At 43.1% G+C, this 14,524-nt stretch overlaps 1 protein-coding gene across 1 annotated transcript in view; it reads left to right on the forward strand.

Annotated features, from left to right (window-relative positions):
- Positions 1–3,449: 3,449 nt before the first annotated feature.
- Positions 3,450–14,524, forward strand: part of LOC115160516 (receptor tyrosine-protein kinase erbB-4-like) — a 235,484-nt gene continuing 224,409 nt past the window's right edge. Inside the window, exon 1 of the mRNA XM_029710684.1 lies at positions 3,450–3,865. Coding sequence (XP_029566544.1) covers positions 3,784–3,865 — 82 coding nt within the window. The 5' untranslated portion in view covers positions 3,450–3,783. The remainder of the gene's footprint in view (positions 3,866–14,524) is intronic.

The following is a 14,524-nucleotide window of genomic DNA, read 5'->3' on the forward strand; positions in this document are numbered from 1 at the left end:
ACCCACAAATGCTGATGCTCCAGATACTCAACTCGTCTAAAGAAGGCCAGTGTTATTGCTTCCTTTATCATAACAACAGGTTTCTGCTGTGCTAACATAATTGGGAAAAGGTTTTCTAATGATCAATTATCCTTTTAAAATGATAAACTTGGATTAGCTAACACAACATGCCATTGGAACACAGGAGTGATGGTTGCTGATAATGGGCCTTTGTACGCCTATGTAGATATTACATAAAAGATCAGCCGTTTCCAGCTACAATAGTTATTTACAACATTAACAATGTCGACACTATATTTCTGATCAATTTGATGTTATTTTAATGGACAAAAAATGTGCTTTTCTTTCATAAATAAGGACATTTCTAAGTGACCCCAAGTTTTTGAACTGTAGTGTATTTATGACATTCATCATTATAGGCCAATGCTAAAAAGACTATGCTAGCCATAAAATGTAATGCTTCTCTATAACATGATAATATAAGCAATAATATAGTGTTAGTTTACATAACATTTCATGCAATAACAAACCCTGCAATAACACATTACTTAATCCTCTTTGTTCCTATTTGGATCATAAGGCATCCATGAGAGCGTGACCTTGCTGTCGATCTTCTGCTTTTTTTCAGGATGGCTTTCCATGACAGGCCACAGTCCTTCATCTCCTTCTCCGTGGTTCTTCACCATGTTATTTGTATAAATAAGTTTAAATTCAGTCTACCTTTTCGTTTACCTTGATTCTACAGTTCACTTTAACATTAATATTCTTAATACAGTTGTATTAAGGGCAAACAACATGCAAAAGGTTCAGAAAGCTTTTAGGCTACAGTAGGCCTACAACACTGCTTAAAAGTGAGCGTGTGTATGTGTACGTGCATGCGCCTGCGTGTGTGTGTGTGTGCTTGTGTGTGTGTGTTCATGCACGCCCTATGTGTGCCAAACATAAGAAAATTTGCTTTTCAGACCAGATGTTTTGGCATATTACAGCTCAGAGGGTGTTCTCCCCTCTCTTGAGGTGAGAGAGAGAGAGAGAGAGAGAGAGCGAGAGAGAGAGAGAGAGAGAGAGAGAGAGAGAGAGAGAGAGAGAGAGAGAGAGAGAGAGAGAGAGAGAGAGAGAGAGAGAGAGAGAGAGAGAGAGAGAGAGAGAGAGAGAGAGAGAGAGAGAGAGAGAGAGAGAGAGAGAGAGAGAGAGAGAGAGAGAGAGAGAGAGAGAGAGAGAGAGAGAGAGAGAGAGAGAGAGAGAGAGAGAGAGAGAGAGAGAGAGAGAGAGAGAGAGAGAGAGAGAGAGAGAGAGAGAGAGAGAGAGAGAGAGAGAGAGAGAGAGAGAGAGAGAGAGAGAGAGAGAGAGAGAGAGAGAGAGAGAGAGCGAGAGAGAGAGAGAGAGAGAGAGAGAGAGAGAGAGAGAGAGAGAGAGAGAGAGAGAGAGCGAGAGAGAGAGAGAGAGAGAGAGAGAGAGAGAGAGAGAGAGAGAGAGTGTAATTGAGAGGTAGGTCATTCTCATGTTCTGATGTGGACACACAACATTTACATTCTATCCGGTCACTCCAGCTTAAGATGCAATTTGTTTGTTTTTAAGTTCAAAAGTCAAAGTTGAATAAAAATGTATTCTGTTTAATTCTAGACAACACATAGGCCTACTCTAAGATTATAACCTGCCCTATAACCTGCCCTCATTATGTTATTATGTGTCAAATCAAATTTGATTCATCACATGCTTCGTAAACATCAGGTGTGGACTAACAATCAATCCGTTTTTTTTAACAACAACAATATTTCTAAATAGGATCGGGTCAGAAGCAGGATATCATAAATCTCTCGTTCCATGAGCATAAAGCAATGTGTGCACACTGTAGGCCTAATGGCTCTTCCCTGGAGCCATGGATGTTTTCCTATCCATTGAAGATAGTTTATTAAATAGTATACATGTAGCCTAGCCGATCTAGTTGTTTTTACTGGCTTCAACATGGAAATACAGGTAACTGCAAACATAATGGAAACACTTGAGTAAATGAGGGATAAAAAGTATATTGAAATCAGGTGCTTCCACACAGGTGTGGTTCCTGAGTTAATCAATTAACATCCCATTATTCTCAGGGTCATGTATAAAAATGATAGGCAGGCCATTAAAAACAGGAATGCCTGTTGACTCAAATCAAATCATATTGTATTAGTCACATGCTTCATAAACAACAGGTGTGGACTAACAGTGAAAAGCTTAGTTACGTCCCTTCCCAAAATTGCAGAGAAAAAGAAAATAGATAAATAATAGAAAATTTAAATACATAATAATTAAAGTAAAAGTAGATACACAATGAGTAATGATAACCTGGCTATATACAACGGGTATCATTACTGAGTCCATGTGCAAGGATACAAGGTAATGGAGGTAGGTATACAGTATACTGTACATATAACTAGGAATAAGGTGACAGATGGTTAACAGTAGCAGCAGTGTACAGTCTGTGATGACTCAAACACAGTTAGTGTAAAAAGGGACATTGCAGATAGTCCAGGTAGCTATTTAAAGCTCCAATATGTAACTTTTTAGGCAACCCCACCAAATTCACATAAAAATGTTAGTTATAGATCTGTCATTCTCATTGAAAGCTAGTCTAACAAGCAGTAGATAGGTTCTATTACTGTGCTTCCTGGTCTTAAATTTCGTTTTGGAATCTTTTACTTTTGGTTTTACACACCAGCTTCAAACAGCAGAAAATACAATATTTAAATACTTTATTTTGTTTTATTTTACCTTCATTTAACTAGACAAGTCAGTTAAGAACAAATTCGTGTTTACAATGAGCCTACCAAAATCAAAAGGCCTCCTGCGGGGACAGGGATTGGGATTAAAAATAAAAATATAGGACAAAACACACATCATGACAAGAGATACACCACAAACTACATAGAGACCTAAGACAACAACATAGCATGGTTATGAAAAATATATTTCACAACGGTTTAAACGGTACAATGATTATCTACCCTATAGTTGCTTGTTGTGTCACATAAACTGAAATTAGGCTAATTTTTATCATTTAAACCACCTTGAAATTGCGGAGCGAATTCTGCATAGTGCATCTTTAACTAGCTATTTTGCAGTCTTATATGGCTTAGGGGTAGAAGCTGTTCGTGGTCCTGTTCGTTCCAGACCCATTTAGACATGGTCTACAATTTAAATACATTTTAAGTGGCAAGAATAAATGCTAGAGTAGCCTATTATGCTCACATTTAGGTCTCCCAAAACAGGTAGGCATATAACGCATCATTTTGACAAGCAATATTATTTTGTAGATTTAGTAAATCGCAAGGGACCAACGCAACAAATTCAAGGATTTTGGCAACATTAAAAATCCCTGGTTCTAGGAGGAGGGCTTAAATCAATCAGCGCTACCTTCGACCAATCCTGTTGACTGTGGGAGGAGACAGAATTGCAAGGGGGTGTGTCTCTAGACAGTACGCAGTCGCTTAGTACCGTATCCAACTCCGAGAGTAATGAATGGCATGAGCATTGCTTTACTATTTTTGACAAGCCATATCAAAGCGCTACCTTGGAACATACGCTACCTTCTATCGGTTTGAACTTTTATTCACATTTATTCACTAGGCATAAACCAGACAAGGAGAAGAAGAAGACCGAGTTGGACTAATTAGCCTACTACTAACTCGAATCAATAACTTAACTGCAAACTGACACAAGCTTCTACATTTTCATATTTGTCAAGCCGAAAGGGATTTTGTTTCTGGACATGTGAATCAAAGGAGTTACTGCGAACCCCTGAAAATGAAGCTACTAGCATCGGTTCTGTGTTGCTTGGGCTTTCTGCTCACTTCTGCGCTGTTTCGGAGGATCTCTTCACAAGCAGGTGAGTGACAGTTCGGTGTCTGGCTGGCTGGTGAACAGCGCAAGAGGTTTGTGGCTACTCTTGTCACAACTGTCTGCGCGCTGCGCACTGAACAAGTGGTGTGTTGTATGCCTCTTCCAACAGTCCCCACACATTTGGCCGTTTTGTTTACCAACTCTCTGGGTTGTCCTTCAAATTATCTATACCCACTATGTTGATTTTCGTTCATATCTGCTTTAAAATCACCCTGGCTCTATCTAAGAACATTGAAGAGTAGCCTAAAGTAGCCCATACACGTCTCCTCTAAGTTAAAGAGGTCGTATTGAGAAATATCAGTATATAGTAGCTAGGCTACTAGGTTATTCTATTGCCACAATGACAAACCATCCGAAATGAAAGAGTGATGTGTGTTTGGCTCGTGTAGAATTTCTGAATTCCTTATGTATTTCTCTCTAACGAAATTAGAGGAATCTCAACGGACAACATGTTTCTGCTCTCAGCCTCGAGTACAAGCACAGACAGAGAGCGGCACTCTTCATTTTTTGGGAGAATAAGGAGCATTAAATCACCGACACACGTGTCCCTCGGCTTGGACAAACAGTGGACATCACTGAGACTGAGACCAAGTCCACCATAGCCTCCTGGCTCCTGCTTTATTCTCATCTCGCGTCGTCCGTCTCACTGTGAGAGTGGGTGGTGGGCATTTATAGTGGGCATTGGTCCGTCCGTCTGTGTGTGTTTGTTTTCTCAGACAACATTCGATTCCGGTAAATAAAAATCGTGTTTTGTTGGTTTGGTTTACAAGTCGCAGGTACTTTTGTCACTTTGAAAGGGCGCATTTGTTCTCTGAATAAACCTATCTATTAACTTTATACTCATAGGTAATAACAATCGCCGGCTATTATTATTATTATTATTATACTAATATTAGCCTAGTCTTTATTATTATTAGCCTAGTATTATTATCAGTTAGTAGTAGACTAGTTTTAGGCATAATAGTATAATATAACCTCGCCTATAGTAAAGCAAGTAGGCTAGTTGAGTGCTGTTCTAACGAGGTTATGACTCGTTTCAAACGTACAATACTATATACATTTGACTATGATCCGATTTTTAACACATCGCTCACATTGGTGCGCCGTGCTTGGAGCAGTGCAGCTTTACACATGGTGGTAGTCTATAGTATGAACCGGAGAGAAACGCTCTCCGCTCTGCGCCAGGGAAGGGACTGAGAGCGCGCGCTGATACACACCCACACACACACGCAACACACACGCATACACAGACGCACGCACACAAACACACCCGATATTTCAGAGTGGTTTTTCCGTTCAATATCTACTATGACTGATTTATACACTCTTTAAAAACAAAGAGGTTGTTATGTTGTTTAACATACAGTATTTGGCAGGTGTTTATCCCCTTCAGCAAGTGCACTGGGTGTAGGGTTTCTGTCTCTGTCCAGTAGGTAGCATATACACAGCAGCTGGTCTTTTCAACTCTCGTTTAATATCGAATCACATATTCTAAGTAACCAATCCACCATAGCACCCCTCTGTTCCGCGCGCCTCACATTCTATGCAACCTGCATGCGGTTTGTTCAGAGCTAAAGGTGCAATACAGCGCACCCGCACTGCCCCAGGGCGACAAGACCTTGTATGAATTGTCTACTAAACAAAGAGAAGGGAAGAAAGAAACCGTCCGTTGCATTCCCGATAAGACCCGTTTAGTTGATTAGCCCTAGATTTTTTAACATGTTATCTTTCAGGTGAGTAATTATTAGAACATTAGACCAATTATAACAATCAAATGTTGTAATCAACATGTGTAGTATTTTTGGCTAGCGCGCCTTGACTCCAGCCTGCCAGGCAACTACATACTCTATATTATAGCGTTTTATTTATATATTTTACCAGGCAAATTCTTATTTACAATAATGTCTTACACTGGCCAAACCTGAAAGACACTGGGCCAATTGTGCACTCTCAATCATGGCCTGTTGTGATACAGCCTGGAATCGAACCAGGGTGTCTGTAGTGACACCTCTAGCACTGAGATGCAGTGCCTTAGACCGCTGCACCACTCGGGAGTCCTCAGGATTGATTAATATATTTTCTGTATTGGAAAGCGGTTGTAGGCCTATGGCAAATGCACTTCTATATATGTGATGCTTCAGCTGTTGCAGTTTGCTGAGAGCATTGTTATCCATAATGCTGTATTCTTATGCAGTTCAGTCTCAGTCAAATAAATCCAACATCCTGCCTGACATAAAGAAGATATGTCTATCCTGTCAAGTTGCAGTGGGCTGTGGATTTAAATCAAGCAGTATTGTGACATTTAGAAGTTAACATAAAATGGTTGCATGGTGGTGGAAGAATACAAATATCAGTGTTAATCGGCTTACTTTGGATTATGTCCCCTCAAAGAGAAGATGGGACACAGAGAAGGAGAAACATCAGGATCATGAACCCAGAAATGAAACCCAAATATTGTCTCTCAAGGCTGGAGACAATATTTTTTTATACTGTAACAATTCAATCAGTAGATAGCCTACCACTATGTGTGAGTCATTGTCTATTCAGTTTGCATGCATATGTGTCCAGTCTGTGTGTGTGTGCAGTAGGAGTAGGCCTTGCCTGTGTATGATGTTGGACAGGCAAGAGGGACAGGCAAGAGGGACAGGCAAGAGGTAGAGGCCAGAGGGACAGGCGAGATGGACAGGCGAGAGGGAGAGGCGAGAGGGACAGGCAGGAGGGACAGGCGAGAGGGACAGGCCAGAGGGAGAGGCAAGAGGGACAGGCAGGAGGGACAGGCGAGAGGGACAGGCGAGAGGGAGAGGCAAGAGGGACAGGCAGGAGGGACAGGCGAGAGGGACAGGCAGGAGGGACAGGCGAGAGGGACAGGCGAGAGGGAGAGGCGAGAGGGACAGGCAGGAGGGAGAGGCGAGAAGGACAGGCAGGGGGAACAGGCCGGAGGGACAGGCGAGAGGGACAGGCAGGAGGGACAGGCAGGAGGGACAGGCGAGAGGGAGAGGCAAGAGGGACAGGCAGGAGGGACAGGCAGGAGGGACAGGCAGGAGGGACAGGCAAGAGGGACAGGCAGGAGGGACAGGCGAGAGGGACAGGCGAGAGGGAGAGGTGAGAGGGACAGGCAGGAGGGACAGGCAAGAGTGACAGGCGGGAGGGACAGGCAGGAGGGACAGGCAGGAGGGACAGGCGAGAGGGACAGGCAGGAGGGACAGGCGAGAGGGAGAGGCTTGACTCAGCACTTGATTTCACCTTTGTCATGTGTGCCTCTGGGTGTCCTGATGCCCCACAGCTGCACCTCTGGCATAACACACTTTACAGAGGGTGGTTACACTCTCCAGATTTGCTTGGCTGCGTCCGAAACGGTACTCAATAGAGGTAGGGCTCTTGTCAAAAGTATCCCATTTAGGCTATATGGTGATGTGTGGTAGGCAGGTAGTCCATCATGAAGGCTTTTATTTGCAAGGTGGGAATTTCAAGGTGCCAAACATAGGTCTAACCTACTCACAGTATTTACAAAACAACAAACAGGATGAAGAGCAATGTTACTGACAAGCACAGACTTGACCAGGCCTCATAATATGACTGTCCTCTGTCAGGCCAAATGGCTGCGTCAGAAAGTTAGGGTTGAAATACCTTTATCCATGATGCATTTCGTCATGGAAATCAACCAATCAACAGGTGGGAATGCGCCACAACACAGTTAAACATGGCACTCACCTCCATTTTTCTGTCACAATCATTTCCCCAGTATCCGGTTTGGAGCGTGAAGTCACAAGCTCTGACGGTCTCTACTGCATAGCAACCTAGTGGTGCCAAAAGCCCCAGTCTGCCCTAGAAAGCCTATATAAATTAGGATCGCCAGAACATTTACATTTTAGTCATTTAGCAGACGCTCTTATCCAGAGCGACTTACAGTAGTGAATGCATACATTTCATAAATGTTTCTCCGTACTGGTCCCCCGTGGGAATCGAACCCACAACCCTGGCGTTGCTAACACCATGCTCTACTCTAATTAATGAGTAAAAAGGTAGGCCTAAATAGTTGCAATCATATTTCCATGAAGTTGTTTAATATATGACTTATTGTCAACATTGTAGGCCTACTTGTAAGAGATCAGCTCCGGTTGCCATTTCAGACACACACTGTGTTTGCCCTTTTTGCTCCCTTCAGATGCTGTTTGTTTTTGCTTGCTTTGAAAGAAGGGAAATTTCCATTGAAGTAGGTAAAAATGTATGGCGTCTGAGTCCTATTAATATTTATTGAATTACAAAAAAACTCCAATTTAATTTGGAGCTTTATCAAGGGAAATGGAATGCAGTCTCGGCTTGGATGTTTTGATAATTTTTCATGATTCATATTTTATGTTTGCCTAGGCCTATATCCCCCGGTAATTTTGGTTGTACTATGTTTGAAAAGCTATATCATTATAATTAATGTACATTAAGGACACTACATGAAGGTAATTTCAAGTTTTCATGTTTTAATGTCTGGCATTAAGATGTCTTTGGTTCATATAGTGTCAATATTCTAACATTGGGTCATAGGGACCATATCACCAATTTACAACCAAGTAACAATGTTGATTAACCATATGAGCAGTCCCTTTTACGCCGAGTATCCCCACAAACAGAGACTACAGTAGATGAAATGACAAGGACAAGTTGATTGGGTGATATTTGGATGTTTTTTCTTATTACGCCAATCTTGAGTTCACAGTACATCTAAATGTTTACATGGTCTGACTGACTCAAACAGGGAGTCTGGACAGCAGAGAATGGGAATGTATTTGGCTTGTGGCTTTCACAGTTTCTCAGCTACGTCACTTGTATTACATGTGTTCCCCTCCATTTCTTTCTATCAAAGCAAAAAAGAATGGTGTCATTTTCTGCCCACACGGCAATACACCACCGTCACACAAAGACCCTCTTATTCATTCCTCTAAAATCTTTGGCTATAAAGATGATGTGACCTCTGTGTCTCTGGCACTCAGCTGGAAGTATAGTGAGCTTTGATTCCCAGGCGATCCCCTCTGTAGCCCAGTGAAGGCAGACTAGCGGGCTGCTCAGTGAAGGCAGACTAGCGGGCTGCTCAGTGAAGGCAGACTAGCGGGCTGCTCAGTGAAGGCAGACTAGCGGGCTGCTCAGTGAAAGCAGACTAGCGGGCTGCTCAGCGAAAGCAGACTAGCGGGCTGCTCAGCGAAAGCAGACTAGCGGGCTGCTCAGCGAAAGCAGACTAGCGGGCTGCTCAGCGAAAGCAGACTAGCGGGCTGCTCAGCGAAAGCAGACTAGCGGGCTGCTCAGCGAAAGCAGACTAGCGGGCTGCTCAGCGAAAGCAGACTAGCGGGCTGCTCAGCGAAGGCAGACTAGCGGGCTGCTCAGCGAAGGCAGACTAGCGGGCTGCTCAGCGAAGGCAGACTAGCGGGCTGCTCAGCGAAAGCAGACTAGCGGGCTGCTCAGCGAAAGCAGACTAGCTGGCTACTCAGTGAAAGCAGAGGCGCTCGTGAGGCGCTCTGCGCTAGCTGCTCTCTGCCCCCTGAGTTAAGTGTCTTAATCAGATGAGGAACATGCAATACACAAAACAACTGAAGAGAACAGTAAGAACAGTGACACCAGGATACATTGGTGTGTGTGTGTGTGTGTGTGTGTGTGTGTGTGTGTGTGTGTGTGTGTGTGTGTGTGTGTGTGTGTGTGTGTGTGTGTGTGTGTGTGTGTGTGTGTGTGTGTGTGACTACAGTGGCTTATAAAGGGGGGTGGGGGGGTGATAGGGCATAGATATAATGTTTGTTGGTTGTTTTTCCAGTATTAGATACAGTAAGTGTTGACAAGCGAGAGAGAGAGGACATACATACAGTAGCCTAGCTGATCTTTGGATCCCCATATACACTCATATATTGTGTGTGCAGTCGCTAGACGCACAAGGAGGGGCAGAGAATGATCATTTCTTAGTAGAATTATGAGCACCAACCAACCCCGAGGTCCACAGCGCTTTGTTTGGACGGTAATTCATCACATGTTTGGTAATTCATCACATGTGGCCTAGGCCTACTGCTGCACATGAGATTGCAAATCATGTATGTGTGATTACGGCTTAATCTGCTACATGAGACAAATAGACTACTGTGCTTCTGATTAGGCCTTGTGAGTTCCCCTCTTTCGCAGTCTTTTTGTCTCTGTTTATCTTTATCTCTCTCTCTCTCTCTCTCGCTCCTGTTCTTTTTCATAATGCTCTATCTATGGTCTCAGTAGTTCCACTCTCCTCTCTTTGAAAGTAAATCTTGTTTTTATTCATTATTTACCCTGGTACATGCTCACAACATGGCCAGTCTTAGTGTGCCAGCTGGCTTTGTGTAGGAATTACAATTTACACTAACTGCAGGGTGTCTGAGTATGGGCTGAAAGCCAAGAATACTGCCCAAGGGTGCTAGGGATGCTCTTTCCCCTTTTCTGAATCTGTGTGTGTGTTTGTGTTTGTGTGTGTGTGTGCGTGTGTGTGCGTGTGCGTGTGTGTGCGTGTGTGTGTGTGTGTGTGTGTGTGTGTGTGTGTGTGTGTGCACGCACGTTTTCATGCCTGTGTGTGTTTCTCAAGTCAAGTATCATCATCTTTTTCTTTTTACAGAGAATAATGATTTGAGGGAAAATGTAAATGACATCAGCACATGTTTGCCAAGATGGATTTCTAATAGGATTTGGTCTCGGTGGTGGAATCAATTCTTCTTGTTTTAATTAGGATGTCTATTGTATTATGGGGGAAGCCCTCCCACTGAGAGAAGCCAGCAGTACTGTCACATCCTACATACATACAGCACTGACACATCCTATATCCTACAGGCTTTATCTCGGTACTATTTATGACCGCTGTCATACAGTACTAGGATTGCCAAAAAAAAGGTTTCCCAGAAATCCTGGCTGGAGGATTTGATATTTTCTGTTTATTAATCCCTCCTCTTCTGGAAAACCTGGGATTTTTTGGGAAAGTGCCCCTTACAGACATAGAGTATAGCAGCTGAATAAATCAGATCTCATGTACAGTACAGGAACTGCCAATTAGTGCTTAGCCCATACCGGTAGCTAACAGGCCTGCATTGCATCACACTGCTCTGCTTTGCACTGGTAAACATCGTCTTCTCTCTGTCTTTCTGTGTCTATGACATGTTCAGTACATTTAGTGTTATGACCCATCTTTCAACAGAGATTTATTCAAATGAGCAGGAAAAATACAGATGTCTAGATCCTTCCAAATGCATCCATCTAGTGTGTGTGTGTGTGTGTGTGTGTGTGTGTGTGTGTGTGTGTGTGTGTGTGTGTGTGTGTGTGTGTGTGTGTGTGTGTGTGTACCAGAGGCTGAGAGACTGTCTGTCAGTTAGGAGGGTTGGCGGAGTGAATGGCCTTTTGACGAGTGTGTTGTGAAGGTTTAAACTGACAGTAGGGCTGGAAGGAGGGAGGACCAGGGGGGAGAGGGGAGGAGACAGAGGGGTGGGGGAGGAGACAGAGGGGTGGGGGAGGAGACAGAGGGATGAAGCCTCAATGGGGATTGACAGCATCAACTCTGGTAATCCAGTCTTTTCCCTCTTTCTCTTTCTATGACTGTTGCACTCGTCTATACAGTACTTCCCACACGCTTCTATCCTTTGTTTTCTCTATGCGCTTCACAAAAGAGGAAATAATTAGAATGACAATGGAAATATGGCTAATCTCCTCTAAGACGCACTCATTACCACAATGTTTAGAGTTAAATGTTCAGATAATTGTTGCCTTTATAATTTCTGGTCTCTCTCAACCTTGTTATTCCCTCTGAAGTGTCTGACAAGTCAGGGTGATTTGTTTTATTCTGTACTTTTTCTTTTCTCTCTCCCACTCTCCCTCCCTCTCCTCTTCCTTGGCTCCTTAATAATAGTGGGGAACAAATCAAAGAATAATAATAGGTTGGCAAACCCAACCATGGAAGCAGCTCACGCTCCGCTCCACCTTCTGAAGAGTGTTTCATGTGTTTCGTGTTGCGGGGGCGCTAAAGGGCACATTTCTCTCTTGTTTTTTTTCTTTCTCTCTTCTTTCTTTTTCTCTTTCAGTAATCCCTGTTTAAAATATTCATAGCTAATCTGCGTTTACAATGTAATTACAGCAGGGGCTTTGAGTGATATTGACTGCTTCAGGACAGCTGGAACGCTCACTTAAAGCTTAATCTTGATTTAGCCGATTTGTGTGTGCATGAATAAGTAGAACAACAAGGCAACGATGTGTAATTCTGCACGGTCAGTTAAGATAAAGCTGCTTTTAATGTATCAGCAGGCACAGCCAAACAGAGAAAACCTAACATATTAAAATGCTTTTTGTTTGTGTCTCTCCTCTCTATTCTTTCTCTTTCTTTCGCTCTTTCTCACTCTCTCTTTCTCTAATTTTCTCTCTCTCTCTCTCTAACTCTCTCTTTCTCTATCTCTCTCTCTCGCCCCCCCCTCTCTCTCTCTCTCTCTCTCTCTTTCTCTAACTCCCTCTCTCTAACTCCCTCTCTCTAACTCCCTCTCTCTAACTCTCTCTCTTTTAAACTCTCTTTCTTTCTTTCTTTCGTTCTTTCTTTCTTTCTTTTGTTCTCTCGCTCTCTCTCTCCCTCTCTCAATTGCATTTTCAATTTAAGGGGCTTCATTGTTATGGAAAACATATGTTTACATTGCCAGAGCAAGTGAAATAGATAATAAACAAAAGTGAAATAAACAAAAATAAATTAACAGTGAACATTACACTCACAGAAGTTCCAAAATAATAAAGACATTTCAAATGTCATATTATGTCTATATACAGTGTTGTAATGATGTGCAAATAGTTAAAGTACAAAAGGGAAAATAAATAAACAAAAATATAGGTTGTATTTACAATGGTGTTTGTTCTTCACGGGTCACACATCTTGCTGCTGTGACCCGGCACACTGTGGTATTTCACCCAATAGATATGGGAGTTTATCAAAATTGGATTTGTTTTCAAATTCTTTGTGGGTCTATGTAATCTGATGTAAATATGTGTCTCTAAAATGGTCATACATTTGGCAGGAGGTTAGGAAGTGTAGCTCAGTTTCCACCTAATTATGTGGGCAGTGTGCACATAGCCTGTCTTCTCTTGAGAGCCAGGTCTGTCTCAAAAGCAAGACTATGCTCACTGAGTCTGTGCATAGTTAAAGATTTCCTTAATTTTGGGTCAGTCACAGTGGTCAGGTATTCTGTTTAGGGCCAAATAGCATTCTAGTTTGCTCAGGTTTTTTTTAATAAATTCTTTCCAATGTGTCAAGTAATTATCTTTATGTTTTCTCATGATTTGGTTGGGTCTAATCGTGTTGCTGTTCTGAAGCGCTGTGGGGTCTGTTTGTGTTTATGAACAGAGACCCAGGACCAGCTTGCCTAGGGGGCTCTTCTCCAGGTAAATTTTTCTGTAGGTGATGGCTTTGTTATGGAAGGTTTGGGAAACGCTTCCTTTTAGGTGGTTGTAGAATTTAACAGCTATTTTCTGGATTTTGATAATTAGCGGGTATCGGCCTAATTCTGCTCTGCATGCATTATTTGGTGTTTAACGTTGTACACCGAGGATATTTTAGCAGAATTCTGCATGCCTAGTCTCAATTTGGTGTTTGTCCCATTTTGTGAATTATTGGGTGGTGAGTGGACCCCAGACCTCACAACCATAAAGGGCAGTGGGTTCTTTAACTGATTCAAGTATTTTTTGTGTGCTCTAGGGCAATGGTGTCTAGATGGAATTTGTATTCGTTGTCTCTCTCTCTATCTCTATGTCTCTCTCTCTCTCTCTCTCTCTCTCTCTCTCTCTCTCTCTCTCTGAGTTGTGTTTGTGCTCTTTTTCTGCAGGTAGATTATTCATTGTGCTTCAGGGTTTTGGGGCGATGCGTCCCTTTAAAGAACCACTTGCGTTTGTGACCTGTAATAAATGAGTTTGCAGTCAGTCGTGGAAGCTGTAAGGAGGCATCAGGGAGGGTGGGAATTTACACAGAGGGAGGTGAGAGAGAGAGGATGATAAAGGGAGGGATTGAAAGTGATTTCAGAGATTCTAGAGGGAATGGGATGCAGACTAATAGAATGAGAGAAAGAGAGGAAGATAAATGAGGAAAGGGAGGGTAGAGAAATAGAGGATGAGAGAGTGAGATGAGGTGAAGGAGAAGGCGAAGAGAGAGAGAGAGTGTGAGAGAGGGAGAGAGGAAACGAGAAAGAGAGAGAGATGGGGTGAAGGAGAGTGAGAGAAAGTCATGGAAACTGAGTGTTCGTTCAGAGACAGAGAGTTAGAGAGAGAGAAAGTCAGGGAAACAGAGTGTTCGCTCAGAGACAGAGAGTTAGAGAGAGAGAAAGTCAGGGAAACAGAGTGTTCGTGCAGAGAGAGAGTGCTAGAAAGTCAGGGAGACGGAGTGATTGCTCAGAGAGTCTGAGTGGCAGGCAGTGACAGAAATAGCATGCGTAGTCAACAGCTCTATTGTTCAGCATCTCCCATGACCCTGAGTTTAGAGGCCTGTGAACCTTGTGTCGCTCTGTGTCACTGTGTGCCAGCACAGCCAGCCTCTGCTACACACACACACACACACACACACACACACACACACACACACGCACAAAACACTCTGTGCCAGCCTCCGCAGCCAGCGGGGCCTGACTGTCACCCGACTGCG

This window comes from Salmo trutta, chromosome 24 (assembly GCF_901001165.1).
Source record: "Salmo trutta chromosome 24, fSalTru1.1, whole genome shotgun sequence".
NCBI lineage: Eukaryota > Metazoa > Chordata > Actinopteri > Salmoniformes > Salmonidae > Salmo > Salmo trutta.